Genomic DNA, 21,992 nt, shown 5'->3' with positions numbered 1-21,992 from the left:
GGCAATGGGCTAGAGCTACATCTAATCTAAATCTTCAAGAAGGATCCAACCTGCGTAGGCTACAAACGAGGGCTTTTGCCTGCACAGAGCTTTTTACGCCTGTTTTTTTCTGTTTCACCTCAGGACTGCTACATTTTAGACCAAGGTGGTTTTAAGATTTACGTCTGGAAAGGAAAAGCCTCCAGCCTGGAAGAGAAAAAAGCAGCCTTCACTCGAGCTGTGGTGAGTTGTAATATAGTGCAAACAATGTCGTGGGAGGTTAACTAAGTGCTAATCTAGATCTGACCACTAATTACAGTTAAGTGTGGGTCTTGAGGAACTGGCCTGTGTAATAACAGAGAGAGAAGTTAAACGTCTAAGGGAGGCGTGATGACGTAAACACAGAGTTGTTAGTCACCAAATTGCACTAGAACTAAGACCTGCCACTAAAACTAGGAAGAAATTAGAGAAAGTATAAAAGAAAATACTTTGTTACACAGTAAATCATGGACTGCTGGAATTTGTTGATTCAAGAGATGGTGGAGGCAGGGTATCAGCAGGGTCGGGATGGGATTAGACAAATTCACTCTCAATAGGTCCATAAATAGATATTAAAGGGGCTTTTATACCTTCTCTAACATCCGTGACCCAATATTGTGGATGATGGGGTGAGTGAAGGGCTCACACTGTAGACAGCCACCAAGTTCATGTGTGCTCACTAAACAGTATCTCTTAATGCCTCTGTCCCAGGCAGCACAAACCACTGCTCTGACTCTGAAAGGCATCTCTTGTGTTCCCAACCAAGAGTATTCCTTGGGTGGGGAACTCAATTACTTGGGCTGTCTGGAAAAGCCAGACTGTTATGTAGGTTCTACAGGCCTCAACCATAAGTCCGTTACAGGCAACAAGTCTTTTTTCACAACACCAATGGGTCTGGACCCAGGTTCTGCATGTGAATTTATAGATCATACACGGCTCTTCCACTGGGTAGAAAGAGGTCTGTTACTAACTGCTATTAATTTAGATTAGCCAACCTGAGGAAAGACCAGAGCACACCAGCGTAGTGCCCTGGCACCTATGCCGCTCCTCCACTTGAGCTGCCATGCAGTTATTTTCTGGCAAAGCATGCCTCAACACTTCCTTTCAGAAAAAAATTAGCCTCAAGGGAGCCTGAGTAAGGCATTTGGTAGTTTTTTTACAAGTTGGCGTGTTAAAGTGAAGGCTACAAGGGAACTTGGTTTTTAATTCATCTGTTAACTTATGTGAAGACCCTAAACAGCCTCATCTTCAATGAGATCCTACTAGGAGATACTGAACTTCAGTGGCCCCACCTTTAATAAGGTCTTACATGGAGACACCCAGCTTCAATACTGATTGTACCTATTGTCTAAGAGAAGAAAAGCATAGAAAAACTTTGCCTTAAAACTTATCTCGCAGTCCTCTGTGCTCCTTTCAAAAGCTTAACTCAGATGCTTTTTAGTAGGCAATCAGCTCTGCGAATTCTGGCCCTGAGCTACACATGTAGAACAAAAGATATCTCTTTCTTTCAGTGTGGCAGGTGGGAGGGATGGGAAGACCATCTGCTCTGCTTTTCCCTGGGGGTAGTGTGTGGCTGCAGTATTTACAGCAGAAGATGAATGCTCAGAAGGCCACGATCAGGCTCCTTCCCCAAACCACCGCTGTCAGCACAGGCTCCAGGTTATCCTGCAGCCTGCTGAGATAAATACAAAAGCAGTTCCCAAAACTGAACAATGAATTTGGCATTGTGGCAGAACACAAATAATTTTCTTCCCTCTCATTTTGTATTAAGCACCTCTGTTGAAGTAGTGTTTTAACTCAGTAGTAGCTCTACTGCAAAGAAATAATTTGGTTTTAGGGAAAAAAAAATTAAAAAACCCAGAGGATTGTGAGAGTTTAGTCCCTTCAGAACACACATCCTGTGCTGGGGTACTTAGCTGCCTCCGTTCCTTCACTATCTTGGCATGCCTACTCTCTATCATGCTGGATCCAGGAGGACGGTCTTCCTGTTTTAGAGAGGGACACAAAGTTTGGAGAAAAGCAAAGAACTGAACTTGGCTTTTGGGTCATGGGCACACCCCATCACTGCTTCCTCCCCTCCACTCATAGATCTATCACCAGAAGCCATCTATGGAGCTGTCTGAGATAGAGGACAAGGCTTTTCATTAGGCACATTGAGTGAGATTTTCTTCAAGACAAAGGTGCCACGTAGAGATTAAGTTTAGGATGTGATCCAGGTGATCAGCCTCTAGGGGTAGGGTTCAGTCCCCTAAACACAGAAATAAACATGGATGCTACAGTGATTTCTTGTGGGTACCTCATTTATAAGCCTGAATGCAAGTCTTGGGGTGAATCCTACCCTTGGTCATGCCACTGTGCTCCGTGGGGGATGTTGACTCTTTGGGCTGGTTCAGGTTCACATCCCTCTTCTCACATCTGTAAAAAGCTTTGTGTGTCCCCACTAATGTCCATTTTAATCCCCAATAGGGTTTTATCCAAGCCAAAGGCTATCCTTCATCCACTAACGTTGAAGTGATCAATGATGGAGCAGAGTCAGCCATGTTTAAACAGCTCTTCCAGAGGTGGACAGAAAAGGATGAAACGCAAGGGCTGGGCAAAGTCTACACTACTGGCAAAATTGGTAGGCATGTTTGTCCGGGGTTTGGCTTTCCTACCTGTGCTGAGCAACAGCTGAGGGAGCATCGTTCACATTAACTGTCTCCTGCCTTTGGTATCTTGAAAATGCAGTGCATATTCGTCTCATGCATTGTCTTTTCCACCTTCTTTAGTAGATGCGAAGGATTCAGGAACTGAACAACATTCAAAACTGTTTCTTCTTTGAACCAAAACCAAACTGCCACTTATTTCAAATGTAAATGCTGGCAGAAGATCGCTCTTCTATGAAAAACTGCATGCAAAATTTCACACTTGCAGAACTTCCTAATTTTCTTTATAAAGGGCTAATGCTGAACCTGATAAGGAAGTATTGAACAACATTCTGCTTTTGTTTACACTGGCATCCACCCAAGACCCTCCTGTTGTCAGTGGAATTATTCTGTATTTACACTGGGCATAAACAGTGCCTCAATTTGTCATGCTGCTGAAGTGAATTTTACAATGCATTAACCCCAAAGAGTAAACAATACCGAAGAGAGAGAACTTATTGATGAATGCTGGGATAGTGACAGACATGCTGAGTGTCTCTATCAATAACAGCTTGAGAGCTGCACGTCTCTTTCCCTTACAAGTTCTCTTGCTCTCCACCTCTGCCTCTGTGCTGTCCATAAATTCTCTCTTTATCATGAGCTGGAGAAATGTATCTATTTTATTTCTGAAAGTGACATTTTAAAAGGAAGGAAATATGTATAGATTTGGAAAACAATTAGGAATTTTCAGTGAGGAGACAATATTTTTACCAGTCAACCATCACTGGAATGTGCTATATGGCCAGTTGCCAGCCTGTAACAGACCAACACAGGAGTGTGTGAGCTCTTGTGTATTCCAAAATCAACACTGGCTTACTTTTGGCATGACTGCCTTCTCGCAACTACAGGCCAGGTTTTTCTTGCGTGTATAATGATTGTGCGTGTGTGTGAGGGTGATGCAGAGGGTTTGTATGTTATTGTGCATTCACTAGTTTCTTGGTTTTATTCTGCTGGTGCGTGCAGCCAAGGTGGAGCAGGTGAAGTTTGACACCACTCAGCTCCACGCCAGACCAGAGCTAGCTGCTGAGCAGAGAATGGTGGATGATGCCTCTGGAGAGATAGAGGTGAGAGACCTCCTTGTGCTGACAGAGGATGCAATAATCAGCGTGTTTCCAAACATCTCTACCTTTTACACACAGCAGCTGTATGGAGCTGTGGAGGTGTGCCCACCTACTCCCCCCAAGGAAGCACGGCTGCAGCCACAGCAAAGTGCCTGCAAACTCTAATGCAGCAGTTACAGTAGCTCAGGGGTATTTCTCCTCCAACCCATGACCAGTGGAGCAAAGCAGTCACCAAGATGACTCCTCTTCTGCCATATGTGTGGGTCATGAGACTGATAAAGCCAGCCCCATTCTCACACTGTCTCCCAGTTAGGTCCGTATCAACCAAACTTATGCAGAGCAGAGGCCCCTCTGCCCTTCTTGTGGCCTCCCATGGAAGATGGAGCTGGTTGAGAGAGGGGCTGTGGGGCTGAGAGGGACCTGGAGGCTGCTCCTCCTTGAGGGCTACCAACTGCTGAAAGTCTATTAGCAGCACGTGTATTGTGACAGTCAGCGGAGAGACCTGACTTTGCCAGCAAGCACTTAATCAAGCTGGGGGAGCATCATAGGCTGGTATCCAGGAGAGAGAAGAAGGGTTATCTTTCCAACTGAAGACCTGAACTCCAGCAGTGTGCTGGCAAAGGGGCTGTGCTTTGTCTTCACATTGACTCCATTGCTGCTCACCAAGACGTTTCTTTCATTAGGTGTGGAGGATTGAGGATTTGGAAATGCAGCCTGTGAATCCCAAGACATATGGGCAGTTCTACGGGGGGGATTGCTACCTGGTCCTGTACACCTACCTGAGATCAGGCAGGCCTCACTATGTCCTCTACATGTGGCAGGTAGGTCAAACCACAGCAGAAGGGACTGTCCTGTGTCTGCTGGAAGCTTGAAACTGAAGGAGGCAATTACACGCAAAAATGCCAAGCATCCAGCAGAACTCACATGCCCTTTGCTTATCCGTTGTCCATTGCAAGTATCCCAGGCTGCGCTTTGCAGGCAGCATGGATACTCTGAGCCCAGTCTGGCATCAGCCTGAGAGCCAGCAATGTCAGACAGAAATAGTGAAGGATTATGGGGCTTACAGTGCTGAGGTCAAACTTTGTAGTCTTTCAGGTCATCCCTTAAAGCCTCAGCTCCTGGAGTCATGTGAGTATTTGAACATCTCTGCTTTGCTTCTTAAAGTATATTTTTCTCTCCTGGAATGCAGAAAAAATCTTTGAAAGTGGGATGCTAGAGACTCCAAAACCAGAACGCAAATGAGTTTCAACCATCTTGTAGCTTTAACTCCGATCTCGTGATATCCTGTGCAGGGCTTGGGGTTGGCAAGGTGTTACATGTTGTGCAGAGGTTTATACCCTTCACCTTATCACATTGCATGTGGCACCTCTCTCTTCCCCAGGGTCGCCATGCCTCTGTGGATGAAATCACCGCCTGTGCCCTCAATGCCATTGAGCTGGACAAGAAGTATGGGGACGAGGCTGTGCAGGTGCGCGTGACAATGGGCAAGGAGCCCGCCCACTTCCTGGCGATCTTCAAGGGCAAGCTGGTCATTTACGAGGTAACGTGGCTTTGTGCGTGTGGGCAATGGATGGTGCAAGGACCAACGATGGCTTGGCGGTTGCAACGGAAATAGTCCAGAAAAATGGGCTGCTGTTCAGGAAAGGAGCCTGCCAGGTCTGCATGGGCTGGCAGATGGAAATGGTGGAACATTTCTACTGCTTCCCAAGTAGTTTGAACACCATATGTATAAACACAGTCCTGGACTGACCCAGGCTCAGCTGCCCATCCCTGAGCTCCAGCCTTAGTGTGTGATGTTCTTTCCAAATCTATCCCAAAATATTTTGCAGAATTACAAGATAATAATTGTGCTGTAAGTTACAGATAGCACAGTCCAGAGTTGGTTCCCCAAAATATCCTACAAACAGTTACTTGATTTGAATTGTTCCTGCCTGAATTATACCACATTAACTACTAACCCACTTCACTTGCTGCTTTGGCTGCCAACATCTGTGGTGGAGACATTGCAAATGGCTGGGGAAGAGGAGGATTGCTCTCAGCACTGAGTGTTGGTCTCACCATACAGCTTCTATGGCAGATGTTCAGCTAAGCCAAGCACAGCTGGAAATCCGAGTCCAACTGCCTTGCCCAGTTTACACGACAAATGTTTTGCAGACGCTAAGATCTGTTCATATTGAACTTAAGCATCTTGATGGGAGCTGGTCAAGACTTGGAGTAATCAGGGAGGAATGTGGAAGTTATGACGTGTGGGTTTTATTCTGACCTGGAACGAGAAGGTGTTTGGGTTTCCTCACCTGCTCTGTGCAGGACCATGGTTTGTCATTGCAGCAGCGTGAAGGTCTGTGAGCCCCAAAGCCTTCTTCCTCAAACCAGTTGCACCCTGGATTTGCATGTCCTCCTCACCTCCCAGCACCATCCTTCCCTCTGTTTCCTTGCAGGGTGGCACAAGCCGGGCTCAGAAAAGCACGCCCGAGCCAGCGATCCGCCTCTTCCAGGTGAGGGGCACAGATGAGATGAACACAAAGGCCACGGAGGTGCCGGCCCGGGCCTCCTCACTCAACTCCAATGATGTCTTCCTGCTGACCACCAGCCAAGTCTGCTACCTGTGGTGCGGGAAGGTGAGACCGCAGTGAGTCCCAGGGGAGGCAGCCAAAGGAAGCTGAAATTGCTGATGTGGGGCTTGAATCTCCTACCTCCGCTGGGCTGTGGGCGTGTGTCCTTGGGCAGGTAGCCTGTTAATTTCAATGGAGGAAGGTGTACCTAGGAGAAAGCTTCATCTGTGGAGGATCAGCAGTAACACAGCCCTCTCTATACAGAAGTAACCCATCTTGGGGTTCACCTCGCCTCATTTTAGATGTACATACAGCTTTCAGCTAAATAAAGCACCCTAGGTTCTCCTCTGTAAGAAATTAGCCAGGATTAGAGCATATTCTTTTTTCCTGTTTTAGACTTGTGTTTCAGGACAAGATGGTAGATCAAACCAAAGCAGGAGGGTTGCCTGGAGAAGTTGCAGATTCCCCATCATTTCAAGTGCCCAAGATCAGGTTGGATGGGGCTTTGAGCAACCTGATCTAGTGAAAGATGTCCCTTCCCATGGCAGGGAGGTTGGACTAGGTGATCTTTAGAGGTCCCTTCCAACCCAAACCATTCTACGATTATATGAGTTTTGCTCTAGATGCCATTGGTTGCACTGAATGTCTCTTCAAGGACTAGAAATAGATTTTGAGTGACCAGCTCAGATGAGACCCTCAAAAGCATTCAGGCAGGTTTAAAACTCTCCAGAGGAGGGTAGGACCAAGCCAACTTCTCCCCACAGATAAGTTTTGCCAGGCTGTCCCTAACTCCATCTCAATCTTATGTCCTGAACACAGGGATGCAGCGGAGATGAGAGGGAGATGGCAAAAATGGTAGCTGACATCGTTTCTAAACGGGACAAGCAAACCATTTTGGAAGGACAAGAACCAGCACAGTTCTGGGAAGCCTTGGGAGGCAAAGCACCTTACGCCAGTGAAAAGAGGTAATAGTGACCTGCTTGTTCCTCTGGGCTTGGCCAGGCAACATTAATCAAGGGATCAAAAACTTTGCTGGAAAGTGAGTAAGCACTTTGATACCTTGTCCTCACCAAAGGGAGCACCAGGTCAGAATATCACCAAAAGCTTGGTCAGAAACCACACCAAGGTGTCTCTTTCCTAGTTTTTTGATCAGGCCTTCTGTGAAGCGGGAGCTCCAGATCCAAACCCTGCAGACAAGGGTATGCTACACCCTCCTTTCCCCACAGTAAATCCATTCCATATCTTGTCATAAGGGCTATGTGAACCACATGCTCCATCCAGCCGTTATTAGCTTTATGGGCAGCCCCAGAAGATTCATGAAACTAAACTTGCTTTTAAACAACCTGGATTTCTCCAGCCCTCTGGGCAAGTGATGTGTTCCTTTGCAACCAAGTGATCTAATGTAGCTTTCACCTGACAGCAGTCTCATTTCCACAAAAAGAGAAGGGTTCTGTTTTTGCCCTCTCTGGGTAAAGACGAAGTTACCTTTAAAATTGTTAAAATGGTCTGAGAACCCCTTGAGACCTGACACTGCCTGACTCTCAGGCCCTCAGATGAGCGTTGCCATGCTCCCACCTCTTCCATCAAGTTCATGACAAGTAGCAGCAGGGCCCCGCGGTAAGCCACAAGGGAAAGGTTTCAATCTCTCTTGCTTTTTCTTTCCCTGCCATGCACGAGGAAGGTTTCAAGAGCAGATCACGCACTACCAGCCTCGCCTCTTTGAGTGCTCAAACCAGACAGGTCGATTCATCATGACAGAGGTGGTCGGCTTCTGCCAGGAAGACTTGGACGAAGATGATGTCATGCTGCTAGACACATGGGAAGAGGTCAGCACTGACTCCCCCTCGCCTTCTCCCCAGAGATGTTCTCAAACAGGTTGTGGCCTAATTTGTTTGAGTCCATCATTCAACTTGGAACTGAGGGCAATATGCCTTCTGTCCGATCTCCAAATCCTTCACAATGCTTGTTCAGAAAAGCAGGCTTATGTCCAGTCCTTCTCACCCAGGTACAAAACGCATGAGTTGGGTAGTATTTCTAGCCCTGTTTCAGAAAGGAGGAAATCGAGACACCTGGTCCATGCCTTGCTCCTAGGCAAGATGAGCTAGACCTGCTCCAGCCTTCGCCAGCTCATACAAGAGGGTGGCACCTAGAAACCTCCCCCTCATTTCCCAGCACCAATGGTGAAGACTTGTTTTAGGCTATTGGAAACTGACTCCAAGAGGCTTGCTTTCTAAGGCCATTTGATTTTTTTGGCCATGCAAGGAACTAATTTAGCTACCTTATAGCATGTGAGAGCTGTTTTCTGAAATATTTATGCTTTGGGCCTGTCTCAAAAGCAAAATCCTTCTTGGCTGGGAGGAAATCTGGGATCAAAATCTCAGGGGGTTATTGGGAAACAACAATTCCTGTCTTATCTCTGCTTCAGTTGGCAGGGGTGAACAAACAGCCATGTCTACACAGGTCCTAACTACTTACAGATCTTCAACACCTTCTCTCCTTGCAGATTTTCCTTTGGATTGGCAAAGCCTCCAACACATGCGAGAGGAATGAGGCAATTGCCTCAGCTAAAGAGTATCTCAAGACCCATCCGGCAGGGAGAGACTTGGCAACTCCAATAATACTGGTGAAGCAGGGCTATGAACCCCTCAACTTCACAGGATGGTTCAATGCTTGGGACCCCTACAAATGGAGCGTAAGTTGCTGGAAAAGCCCTGTGGCGTGCACACGTGGTCAGTGGTGCTTAAAGGGTGTTATTGTCAGTGATATCCTTTATGGTGCATGGAGTGAAACCTCGCTATGTCGTGTCCTGAGCTTCATGGCTTCTGGGTCATACCTGAGCAGCTGATACTCCTTTGCCAGCAAAAAGTACCTGTTTGTGAATTCAAGCACATTTACTTATGTTTGCAAAAGCCTCAATTTCACCAATCTTCACGTTTTTATTTTAAAAATTATGAGGTTCCAAATCAGGTTTGTGATTTTGGCCAAAACCGGGTTGGAGCTGCTAGTAGTAAAATCAAGTTCAGAGTGAAAACAGAAGCATCCCACATCATAAAGAAAATTGGAAAAAAATGTTTATTTTCCAAAATGCAGCCACAGAGAAAAATTTATGATGTAGCTTTAAAGGCAAACTCTGGCGAAATGAAAGATGCGAGCAACCCAGGAGCTCCTGAGCAAGGTCACCCTTGGTCCCTACAAAAAAAGTAGTCTTCTCAAAAGGTGATTTACAAGCAGCAGCTCTCGCTATACAGAAATGGAAACCTCCCCCATGAGTTGCCTGGTAAAGAGAGAGGTCCTTCCTCTCCTCTTTCGAACACACAGACTTCAAATCATCTCAGGATTATAACGTGGAGCTGAGATTTTCTCACGTGGCCAGTGCACGGGGCCCCTCCACGTGTTGTCAGGACCCAGACTCCAACCCTGGTGGTGGGTTCCAGCCAACCACAGTTGGATGGAAGGAGCAATGCTCTAACCCCGTGCAGACCATGGACCAGCCGGTCCAGCCAGCCTCGGGGCTCGGTACCGCAGCACAGAATGCATTGGAAATAAAGGACCATCTTGGCGGGGCTTTGGTGGTTAATAGAGCCGGAGTATTGGTTTGTCACAAACTGCGACAAAGAGCGAAGTGGAAGCCATGCTGCCAGGCTGTGCACCCGAATTCCTGCCACCCGATGGCACTGGTGTGCACGGCTTAAGAGAGGAAAAAAAAAAAAGAGAAAAAAGAAAGATGACAGGCAGCTGAGCAAAGCTTAGCTTTTAATTAGGTGTTTTCCCAGACCCTTCCCCAGTGCGATTGTCCCTTCTCGCTCCTGTTCTATTCTGTGAACACCAGTGTTCAGCCAGTTCACGAGCAATCCCGTCACCTGGTTGCCCAAAGGGCTGTGAGTGAAGTCCCATGCTGGAGCCTGCGGGTGGGACAGCCAGGGCAACGGGGTGAGGGTCCCCAGGGGACTTCACACTGCAGGAAATCTCATACAGAGATATTATTTTATTCCTGTAGCTGGGTTTGCATCATCTTTCTTTGCAGCCGGTGTGGTGGTAGAAAGTCTGACTTGACAGCTAGATTTGGACAGATAAAACAGCAACCCCCAGAGCACTGACACTCAAAACAAGGTTGATGCTTACAACAAAGGTCAAAACTTGTTCTTTTTCTGAGGAACTGCTGAAAAACAAGGATACAGCTCATAAAATATGTGCCTCTAAAAATATCCCCTGTAGGCAGCTTCAGCAACTACAGACAAGCAATCCAAACTGTTGACATCCCAGAAACATCTGGTGTGCGTGTGTTCATTACTCAGCTTTGGGTCTAAATCTGTTTGCTCTGCAGTCCATGTGTTTATGTTGTTTGTTCTTGTTGGGGAACTTTGTTGGATGATTCTGTTAAGAACTGACATCTCCTGGCTGCTTAGGAAAACACAGTCATCAGCTTTGCCAGTATATCCAGTATATTCCTTTTTCAGGAAATAAGAGGTAGCTGGTAATACACGGCACCAAATTACAAGAAGTCAGGGATTGAGGTTTTGAAATATCTGTTGCTTTAGCTAAATGAATCACAGAAGGGGAAAAAAGGAATAGTATTTTATCCCAAATTTGCATGCATTGCAAGATTAATTTAAAATTTAAAAGATTTAAATCCAGCAGTAACTATGATTTCTCTTTATTTGCCTTCTGCTCGCTGAAGTCTTTGAAATTCCTGTTTTCACCTGTTTCTGTGCAACTGCAAAGGCTAAAGTCCATTTGTTTCTTTGTTTTCAAGTGAAAGCTCAGATTCTGGCACAGTCTCCTGATTCCAGGAGCTGGGGTCTGCAGGAGGCACCAGCTGCCACCTCAATGGGCACCACTGGGTTTTAAAATTCATATAATCTTCTGACCCCTTTAAAGAACAGGAGTATGTGCTAATTAAAGGCAGCCCATGCTTCTCACAACTCTCTTTACCTTTAGGATGGCAAGTCCTATGAGGAGATGAAGAACAGCTTAGGAGACATGTCGGCTATAGCTGAGATCAAAGTGGTGAGTTGCTTCTTGACCACATGGGTGGGTAAAACCTGGGTTTAAACACCACCGTGTCCCCCAGCCTGGTCACACTAAGGAGGGGACATTATGATCAGAGCAGGCATGGGGACCTCAGACTGTCAGGATCAGAGCTGTGCTCCTCTGAGGAAGGTAGAGGGAGGCATGATTAATAATCCATAAATATATCCAGGTCTCCTGGGCCTTCTCCACTCCTGTGCAGAGGCATCTGTGGGCAGGAGACTGGGCAGCTTCTTTCTAAACTACACATGTAAATAAAAGTGTGTGCAGCTAAATGAGTGTGCAGTTAAGCATTGTATGAGTGGTTTGCAGAGTTGTGACCCCTGAGATCCTGGATAAGGGGCCCCCAGTCAAGAAGGGCACAACCCAATGGGAGATTCTACAAAACACAGAGGAAACAAGGTCCCAACAGACCCAAATGAAATTGTCACATCGGATCATTTCTGCCCTTGACAGGCAGGAGGAAGGCTGGAAGGAAGTGTCAGGGGTTTGAATCAGGAGAGGTGGCAATTTGGGGAGGGGTACTCAGGTAATTTAGATGTTTTAGACAGGGCAGATACCTAATTTCACCTTCTGTCCTCCCACACACACCTTCCCCTGCTGTTATCTTGAGAAAAATGAAACAACAGGATCACAGAATCCCAGACTGGCGGGGGCTGGAAGGGCCCTCTGGAGCTCACCCCGTCCCACCCCCTGCTGGAGCAGGCACCCCCAGAGCAGGGGCACAGGGCCGCGTCCAGGCGGGGGGTGAATGTCTCCAGGGAAGGAACCCCACAGCCTCTCTGGGCAGCCTGTGCCCCTGCTCCGGCACCCGCACAGGGAAGGGGTTTGTCCTCATGTTCAGGTGGAACTTCCCGTGTTCCAGCTTGTGCCCGTGGCCCCTTGGCCTGGCGTTGGGCACCACTGAAAAGAGCCCGGCCCCATCCCCCTGACACCCACCCTTCAGATATTTATAGGCACTGATGAGATCCCCCCTCAGGCTTCTCTTCTCCAGGCTGAACAAGCCCAGGTCTCTCAGCCTTTCCTCCCCAGGGAGATGCTCCAGGCCCCTGATCCCCTTGGCAGCTCTGCGCTGGCCTTGCTCCAGCAGCTCCCTGTCCTTCTTGAACTGGGGGGCCCAGAACTGGCCGCAGCACTCCAGATGTGGCCTCACTGGGGCAGAGTCGAGGGGGAGGAGGGCTCTACTCAGTGCTGTGCTTTTAGCAGTCCTAACATCAACAAGTAACATTGATGGACATTCTGGACAAATGTTCGGACTTTCTCCTTGCCACTTTGGAGCAACAGACCAACAGATAGTCTGTGCCAGAAACAGTCCTCCCAACCCCAACAGAAAGAAAGATCCTGGGATAAACCCCAATTGCTCTTCCAGAGCTTTTTGTCTTGACATGTTTTCCTCCATTTGGCAGGACCTTAACAACATCAACCTGAACAAGACAACCCTCAGCACGACCAACTTTGTTGGTTCAAGCGTGGCAGGTGCTTCCCCAGAGTATAAATCACACTTCAACCACAGTAACAGCAACAGCTACAGCAATAGCAGCAACTACAACAACAGCATCCCCTCCTCGGTACCCAACGGTGAAGGAATGTACTCCCGAGAGGTGCTGATGAACAAGACAGTGGATGAACTTCCAGAAGGCGTGGATCCCACTAAAAAAGAGGTGACAGCATTACTGGTTTGCTGTCTTTGTAGTTTCACCTGGAACTTAGTCATTGGCTAAGTGTGCTCGTGCTTTAGGCTATTAAGTCCTGCTTCAAGCTCAAGTAGATGCTAGCTGGACACATAGGCCACATCAAAAAGCAGAGGCTTCATGTAAGAGGAAATCATGGTAGTTTTAACCTAGCTGAAATATCTTTTTTTTTTTTTTTAAGAAAAATGGATTTTAATAGTTAATTTTCAAACTGTTTTCTTCTGGTAGAGTTGTTTAATTCTGCCACCCAACCTCTGTCCTTGGAAAGACACTCAAAAGTATAGCTCCTGGGAGACAAGGTGTCACAGATGAGAATGAAGCCAGGAGTTGCGTTTTGCTTTGATTGTTTTAATTTGAAAGTTCTTCCAGAAGGGATCTCTTTTTTTTTTCTTTTGTCAGAAAGCTTTCATTTCAGCAAAGCCCATCCAGGGACAGGGAGAGATGTCACATCTCCAATTTCTGATCATCCCAAGGATTTTGGCAACGTCAGTAGATGAGTCCAAGCAAGCCAGGGGGTGGGAGGGGACACGGGGCTGTGATTCCGTCTCCTCTCAACAACCCGTGTTTGACCAGTACCTTGCCCCAACAGATCTCCTGGCAAAGGCCAACACCCACAGCCAGAGAGCTGATGGACAGCTGGGCCAGCAGCTCTGCCCCACAGCAATGCCCATGTGCTGATGGTTGTATTTCAGATGGGCTGTACATGGGTGCTTTCTTCTACCCAAAATGCTGGGGAAAACCCCACCTCAATTTCCCACAGGGTCTTTCACAGTGTCATTGATGAGCTTGCTATCTATAAAACTTTCTGTCTTTCCAGCAAGGGAGTGAACATTTCCAGCGGAATATTTGCAGGGGGAACTGAGCAAGGGGCAGACACTTTCACTGTGAATAACTACCTAAGAAACTACCTAAAACTTTGGCCAGCAGAGCTTCTCCAGCAGACCACTAATTGTTCTGGCCTCAGTATGACTAGCAGGGACCAAACTCCATCCAGAGCATGCTAACCCCTCAAAACCAGGGCATCCCTTTGGGCTGGTGGCCTTTTATTCCCCTGGTGCTTTGAGAAGCGGGATGAGGAACGGTTGCTGGGACGTTCCACTTCCCACCATGAGGACAGGCAGGAGGACAGGAGCTGCTGGCCAGGAGTCAGGGGTCAGCACTGGCACAGTGAAGAAGGGGTGCCACCAAAGGAGGTGTCCCAGCCTCTGCAAAAGCCAAAGCTGACCTCTCCTTGCTCTCTCCTCCCACTGCAGTACTATCTCTCTGATGCCGATTTCCACGATATCTTCGGGAAGTCCAAGGATGAGTTCTACCAGATGCCCAAATGGAAGCAGCAGAACGAGAAGAAGCGATGTGGACTCTTCTGAGACTGCAGGGGCCATCCAGTATCCAGTGACTCTGGGACCAACCCTCCCCCTCTCAGGAGCTGCAGGGAAGAAGTACAGACATTCGCTCAACGAACCCAACCCAACATCTCCATCAGGCCAAGCTCCATTGCAGTTATTCCAGCAGCCACTGTTAGGGGGATGGCTTCTTTCTCCCTGCAAACCCTGAACCTAAGGGGGCAAAAGGTTTTGCAGGAATGACTTTGCAGAATGTTTTTGCCTCTTTTTGACACTTTATTGCTGATAGCCATGAAGACAAGTGTGTGTCACACAACTGTATCGTAGCCTCTTCTTTCCTCTCCCTTTTTCAAATTGCCGCATGCACAAGGTCATGATCTTCCTTCTTTCATAGAAGTTTAAAATTAGGCAAAACCAGGGCCACTTGCAACTGCTATGTAGATTCTGGGTGGGGAGAGGAGGGGGAAGGCCTAGGAGGAGAGAGGGTAAGCCTTCAGGTCAAGAAAAAGGAAACGGAGTGGCCAGATGTGTGATGGGGTAGCCCATGGAGGGACACCGGACAGTTGTGCCCCTTCTCACCTTGCAGAAAAACTACTTGCCAAAGAACAGCAAGAATCTGTTCAAGACTAACAGGCATAGCCCAGTGCAGGTAAAACAAATGAGAACCTGGCTTGGAAAAAACACGCTTATTAAAAACATATTTATTAGCTGATCTATCTCAAGAGCTTGATGAGACTAAGGTCTAGCCACAGCAGTTGATTTTGACCGCCAGACAAGACTCAGACTATTTTTTTTCTGGTCCAGACAACATCTCCAATCTCACCTGGCCTCCCCTGAGCATGACCGGGTGCAGGTGGTCACAAGAGTCCACCTGCCTGCAGACAGAGGTTTGAGGAAACCAGGAGGGGTTTGGGTATGACCTGAGGCAGAGTGTGTCCCACTAAAGGTTTTGTCAGGGCTTCATCCCTGTGATATCCATAGGGCTGAGAGTGCCTGTTCCACCCTGTGAGCTCATTCTGATTTGGGAGGGGAGGGGGAAATGTGAGTGATCAGTGATTAAGGGATACAGCTGTAAACACAAGGAAAAAAACACATATGTTTATAAACCCAGAAGGTGTGGTTTTGCAGCTTTACCCCATTTCCAGCCTAACTGGTGATTTAAAATAAACAGCCAGCAGCATTCACTCTAGGTGTCCTCAGTCAGCATGTGGGGTAGAACAGCAGTAGAGAGAAGCTCTGCAGGGCCACAGATCCTTCAAACACCTGGCCCTTAATGGGATTTGGGGATTTTTTTTTTAAAGAAAAGAACAAAATGAGGAGGTGAGGCTCCCTCTGTTCCCAAGCACCACATAGCCAGGACCATTTTTCTCCCCATGCCCATTTACCCTGCTCCTTGTTGCCCATGAACTCGGCCATTCAGCAGTTGGCCTGATTGCCCACCCCTGCTGCAGGGATGTGGGGATGGAGCTGAGGAGCTGCAGGCAGCCGTTGGTTGAGGAGCGAAGAGCTGTCACACAACACCCAGGACCATGCAGTAGTGGCGAGGTGTCACCATCTGGCTGGACTGGAAGCAGGGACCTCCAGGAGATGGGGTCTTCTGGACAGATCTTTGTGTTTAAGAATTGCTAGTTACTTCAAATAAGCCACAACCACATCATAACCTCCATGTTCCTGCCATCACTTAATCTCATTTCTGCTTGAGGTCCCGGCCCAAAACCCATTGAACCCCCCCTCCACCCCATGCAGAATAAGGTAAAAAGCAGAGACACAAATCAGCCAAATTACCTGCATGATTGTTCCTGTTGTGTTCACTCTAGATACAATCAGTGCACATTATCCCTGTTTCAGCCTCTATTGCCACTGCTGGAAGCAACAATATTTGCATCCCCCCACTGCGGCATGGTCCTGCCAGCTCCCAAATTACCAAATCACATGTGCTACTCAATAAAAAGCAGCGATTGCACCTATCAGCCATGACTGTAGGTCTAATGAGCATCACACAATCAAATGGAGAGCAGTGGAAATACAGCCGCATGAGGGAGATTAGGATGGTTGCCTACAAGTTGCTCACTCCTGCTGCCGCAATGCTTACCAGCATGCACGAATTGAGCGCTCCTGCCAGGACTCGGAAAAAAACGGGGTTTTACAGCTAATAGATCCCTCTGGTATTTGGGCCTGTTGGAAACTCCTGCTGCTCTCCTCTTCTCATAGGGAGAGTTGGTTCTACTCTCTGATTTCTAAAGGAAAGCTTCTTACCACATCCTCCTTTTCATGCCGCTGGTTGCTTTCGCTATGATGTCTGGTGGGCCGTGTCCTGTCTCTGCTGCTCTTTTCACCAGAGCTCTTCCCTGGTGCTCCAGCATGTCCTAATCTGCTCAGACCTGAGGTCCCTCGATAATGCCATGGACCAAGTCCCTCCCTCTAGGGAGAGAGGAGACCTTGCAGCATTGTCTGTCATGATCTGGTCCATCCCACCTCCATCTCGGCTGCTTTCCCACCTGGCCCCAGTAGCTTTCCCCCCAACTGTGCCTACCTAAGGAGGGATGTTCTCTCTTCCCATGGGTCTTGCCTACCTTTATTTAAGTGCACAACAGGTGGAGGAAACCCTGGCTCCTCTGTGTAGTGCATCTAAGCCCATTCTGACCCTGGAGAGTGTGGTTTTGCCCCCCCACCTCTCCCTGCTCCCAGTCCTCCACTTCTCTAGCACTGGCCGCAGCAGGCGGGTGAGAGCCAGTCTAGCTCAATAAGTCAAATGAAATGTAATCCTGCAACACCAAAAATGCACATAATTTGTTCTCAGCCAACTCAGTGGGCTGATCCAACTGGCCCCACAAGAGCTGGGGCTGACACGAGTGAGGGGGCAGGAATGCCTCTGATCACGCCTGCTCTCAGGCCGCGTGGTGCAAGCTCCCTGCGTGGTACAAGGCAGACCTGGGTATCCTTTGTTCATGGTTTTTTTATCCCATGGCTCCTTAAAGCAAAATGCTCAGAGAGTCCTGGGAGCAGGGACCGAAGTCATGCTGTCCCTGAGTTGGAGTCAAGGATGCTTCAGCATTGGCCTTCAAATGTGTCTCCTGACACATCATGTCCCATCCCAGAGGTGAGCTGAGAGAGAGCCTGTTTCACTGCAGGGCAGCTCATTCTGCCTTGGTGGCCTCTGCTGCTCTTGAACTCTTTCAACCACTGGTTATTAATTCAATATGAGCCTTTGAGCTGTGGATATAATTCACATTTAATCCAGCAATGGTTTACAACATCACACAATATTGTAGTGAAGAGGAAAAATCAATGTGTCCAGCAGCGATTACTGCAGCATAACAAACTCCAGGGAGGACTAAACCCAGTTCTGCGGTGGGCTCAAGGTGCACCAAATCTAGGCTATTTTGGACTCAAAGATAGATGGGGGAGTGAATGGGCTAGAATTTTCTTAAAAGGACATTAAAACTTCCGGTCGCAGCCCTTCCTCTCCACTGCCAGGCATGGAAAAACCTCAGAAAGACTGATAGCTTTAAGAAATTAAGCACCTCTATCTCCAACTTCATGTGTGTTGCATTCAAGTAAGACAAAAAAGGAAATAGGGACAAGTAATTGGACTTTTCCAGATTTTTTTTTACTTTTAAAAGTCTAACATATTATTAGTAACATAGTTAGCACTTCCAAATATATATTATTTTATTTCAATAATATTCCCGTAACTCTGTAGTTGTACTTGAAGAAAAACCACCTTTTGCCATAAATACTGTGTTGCTGTTCAAACCACTCTTGTCTGTTCATGCTAGGTTACCTCTACAGTGCAACTGGGACCAGGCTAACATTTACAACGGTTTCTACTGCCACTTCCCCTGTGTTAAAAAATGACGTTTTTCTATAAAAACACAAACAAAGAAAGTTTTACTGCATTAGAAGAAAGCCCTACTGTCACTTGAGCATATTTCCACTGTCATCAGCAAAAGACATTTTCTGAGGTCCCTTTGAGTAGGTTTCGCTTCAGGTTAGAGGGAAATCTGCCGTTCGGCAGCGTCTTTCTCCTTCACAGGATGAGAGCCAGTCTTTGAATGCAAAGCAACCTGGCTCAGAGCCAGGCACGCAGGCAGAGTAGTGTTCATGTATTTTTTATTATAATACAAAAGGAAAGTCGAGTTATATAACGTGGGCCTTTGTAGTGCAGCTTTCTTTTTTAATCTGTAACAGATAAGAGGAGACTTGTGCCCCCATTTAAGACTTCATATGGTGAAAGATGGCTGACATCTGAAGTTGCAAGAAGTCACCTGGCATCTGGCCACTGATTTCAGTGGTGAGGTGGATTTTTTCTTGCACAGATGTCGGGTGTTTTGTCCAGATGTCTGACCAAACCCAACTCAGGGGCTGTACTTTGCTAAAAAGAAGTCCCTATCCTCTTGCTAAAAGGAAAGTTTAAAAATCACACTAAATAAAGTGAACTAAAAACACAGTTGGATTGGTCGAACAGGTACAACAGAATTAATCTCAACAGCAGCATTAGGATGTTTCCAGCACGCAGAAGGGAGAAGGTCAACAGCTATTTCACATCAGGGGTCCTATTGGGCACCATGTGCTGCTCCAGAGAAGGCACTGGGGATCTGACGGGACCCTGTCGTTGGCAGACTTCACACGCCGAATTCCTTCTAGGTCTGTAACGAGGTTCACTGTGCCCTGAAAGAGCTGAGCTGCTAATCACAGTCCTGGATATCGATGTACACAAAGAGGGTGGAGGAGGAGTAGGGGTCTCCATTCTTGGTCAGGAGATGGATGTGGCGGTAACCTGGAAGCAGAGACACAGATGGAAGGTGGCCTTTAGTCTGGTCGGAAAAACATTTGCTGTCATTTGCCAAGGTCCTGCAAAAACAACTGGAGCTTCCCAGAGGGCTCAGAGTTGTGAGGAACAGGGAGCAGGGCCTTACCTTGCTTCAGACTAGTGAAGGGAAGGGTGTACTGCCCGATGAAGTCGTTCTTGGTTGACATGTCAAAGTCTTCCACCACAAACCGGACCAGGGCAAGTGCTGGGATCTCTATGTCAAATGTAAACTCTTCGTCCCATTTCGGGTTAAAGCCTGGGCAACACAGACAAGGAAGGAGGACAGAGCTGCTCACAAAGAGGAAGGAGATAACATGCTCACAAGCAAGGACAGAGGTCAGAGAAGCTTGCAAATGGATGGACACTTTGCCTGACTGCCATCCCGATCTGACCCAGGCCAAAGGTCTCTGGAGGTGCCAAGACCATAGTTCCCAGCCCTGACACTAATTTGCTACCTAGTATTAATAAATCCTTCAGCTTAGGCTGTTCGTTTCAGGCCAGCACCATGCTCGCAGAAGGCAGTGTGGAGCAGGAGGGAGGTGAACTCAGCTCTGCTCCACAGGCTCTCGCTGGCTGATACGTGGATGTCTTTGGTTACCATTGGACCAGCTGCAAATTTTTACTGCCCTAAACTCGGGGGAAGCAGAGAGGAGAGCTTTGCCTTTGTGTTGTGACAGCGTTCTGGGGCCTTAAGCCTCACCGAGTGCTCAAGGTACACCCATCTGTCACCACTCAGTGCCTCAGTTTCCCTGTCTGCAAGAAAGGTTAATGAGGACCATCTGATTACTTAAAGCTTTATCAGGTCTATGGACAAAATGTTTTATGCCTCCCTGTATAAGGGCAGTGTCTGAGACAGCTGGACTAGCCCCACGTCTGTTACAGGCAAGGATCTTGTGATCTGGCCCAACAAAGCAAACAAAACCAAGATGTGACACCAGATGAGACATGAAGAGCAAGCTCAGTGCTCTCTCTCTAGGTCACAGCGGGTGCTCTCTGCAGTGCCAATAAACCACTCCCCAGAAACAAACAGGAGGAGAGGACATCCTGTTTGAAACCCTGCTGCCATTGGCCCAGCCTGTGCCGAGTGGAAGCAAAATGTCAGCTCAAGCCTGCTGGTCATCCAGGGTCTGTGGACAATTCTGCAGGAGGCAGGGATCTTGCAGCTGGCCCTGAAGGTGCCGAGATGGGGCTGTGGACAGTGCCATAGCAAAGTACCTGTTGGTGAACTTTATTTGGACTTTCATGGGATTAAATCAACTGGACTGTTCAGATAACACCCATCTGCTCCTGACCCCCTCCATCCTTGGGAAAAACACCGTGTTGCTGATCCCATGGGAGCAGAAATCATGAAAGCTGAGGGAAAGTTGTCAGCCCTAGGACAGTACTTTTCACTGTACAGACATCTATGGGGGATTTTCAACCCATCTCAGAGCCATAGTGAGACACTTAAAGCTGCTGAGCCAGCAGCTTCCCACAGCCTCTCGAGCTCCACAGCTGCACCACTGGGGACGGATCTGTGCCCGCAGTCCGTGCTTCAGTCCCACCAACACCAAACCAGGTGAGCTGCTGAAGCATGGTCATATATCTGAAACCTCAGTCCATGAAATGCAACCCCCACTTTCTGCAGCTGCCCCTTTCCAACATTGATGTTTTCATGGTTTGATTCACTTTCCATTGGGCAACGCTCCCTCCTTCATCCCTCCAGCATCACTCCAGCACCCCTCCAGCCCTGAGGAACAGGCCTGGCAGGTCTCAAACATTCCCTACACAGCTTTTACTTGAAACATTATAAAAATCATTGTAGGTGACGGAAATTGCTGTGAGCTTTAGGAGCTGGGCCAGATTTACTGAAACAGGAAAGAGGAAAAGGGAAACATTGTTAGCAGGGAGGAAAATATGCTTCGGCATTCTAGCACTTGGCTCTTACACTGTGTAGAAAAGCAGGGGGGGTGTGTACATGTACGTGTGTGTTTGTCAGCAGGAAGGTGAGGGCTGATTTTTCAGACTCCTACTGCCTCATAACTCCCTCGGGAGAGAGGGCTGAACTTGTCCTCTATGATTTCCAAAGGCCACAGTATTCAGACCCTCACTGCATGGAGAGGAATCGCAACCATGTTTGACTGATGAGAAATGGTCCGTGGGGAGGTGAAATATCTGTGAGGTCTCTGAGATGAGCACTGGGTAAGGCTTGAGCCTGGCTCTGTGGAGACAGGGACTTACGGCGTTCACCCCTCACCCGTAACATTGCTGTGATGTGCATTAATTTAGCGCCAGTGCCACTTTGGCCGAGAGGACGAGCAGATGCAGTGTCCCCGCCTTGTGAGGAGGCTCTGAGCTACAGGAAATGTTCTCCTTTTGCACAGATGTCAAGTTATTCAACCCAGAGAAGGCTAAGGGGGTTGTTATTGCCATCCTCCCCTACCTCCTTATAGAGAAGATAGGGCCAGGTTCTTCCTATGGGTGCACAGCAAAAGTGTGATGTATAATGGGCACAAACGACAACAGGGAGATTTCTGGTTAAGAACAGGTATATCTTATTTTATCATGAGGTCAGTCAAAGACTGGATCACTTCGGAGATCCCAGAGAGTCTGGGTAGTCTCCATCTTTTGAGATATTCAAAATTAATCTGGGCAATACCCTGAGCAATTTGAGTTAACACTGAGGATGGTCCTGCTTTGGGCAGGGACTGGAACAGACACCTCTGAAGTCCCTTGCAACCTCAATCTTTTGTGAGTTCATGACACTTTCAGATAAAATCAGCCTCCTGAGAAGCCTTCTCTGGGAAGATCTTGGTGGGGACC

The 21,992-nt window shown here is 47.8% G+C and overlaps 2 protein-coding genes across 3 annotated transcripts in view; one reads left to right on the top strand and one right to left on the bottom strand.

Annotated features, from left to right (window-relative positions):
- The window catches only part of VILL (villin like), a 36,889-nt gene extending 22,196 nt beyond the window's left edge, over positions 1-14,693 (top strand). The window contains exons 9-20 of the mRNA XM_009509742.2: positions 124-222; positions 2,485-2,638; positions 3,666-3,766; positions 4,447-4,584; positions 5,145-5,303; positions 6,202-6,381; positions 7,135-7,280; positions 7,997-8,141; positions 8,819-9,007; positions 11,254-11,322; positions 12,750-13,004; positions 14,288-14,693. Coding sequence (XP_009508037.2) covers positions 124-222; positions 2,485-2,638; positions 3,666-3,766; positions 4,447-4,584; positions 5,145-5,303; positions 6,202-6,381; positions 7,135-7,280; positions 7,997-8,141; positions 8,819-9,007; positions 11,254-11,322; positions 12,750-13,004; positions 14,288-14,401 — 1,749 coding nt within the window. The 3' untranslated portion in view covers positions 14,402-14,693. The remainder of the gene's footprint in view (positions 1-123; positions 223-2,484; positions 2,639-3,665; positions 3,767-4,446; positions 4,585-5,144; positions 5,304-6,201; positions 6,382-7,134; positions 7,281-7,996; positions 8,142-8,818; positions 9,008-11,253; positions 11,323-12,749; positions 13,005-14,287) is intronic.
- A 2,897-nt stretch (positions 14,694-17,590) lies between these two features.
- PLCD1 (phospholipase C delta 1) overlaps positions 17,591-21,992 on the bottom strand; it is a 55,578-nt gene continuing 51,176 nt past the window's right edge. For both annotated transcript variants that reach the window (XM_064445125.1, XM_009509743.2), the window contains exons 14-15: positions 19,297-19,446; positions 17,591-19,157 (exon numbers count right to left, since the gene is read on the bottom strand). In XM_064445125.1, the coding sequence (XP_064301195.1) occupies positions 19,066-19,157; positions 19,297-19,446 (242 nt within the window). In that variant the 3' untranslated portion in view covers positions 17,591-19,065. The remainder of the gene's footprint in view (positions 19,158-19,296; positions 19,447-21,992) is intronic.

Source organism: Phalacrocorax carbo, chromosome 2 (genome assembly GCF_963921805.1).
Source record: "Phalacrocorax carbo chromosome 2, bPhaCar2.1, whole genome shotgun sequence".
Lineage (NCBI taxonomy): Eukaryota > Metazoa > Chordata > Aves > Suliformes > Phalacrocoracidae > Phalacrocorax > Phalacrocorax carbo.
Note: the sequence above shows the minus strand (reverse complement) of the source record. Positions and strands in the feature narration are given on the sequence as shown.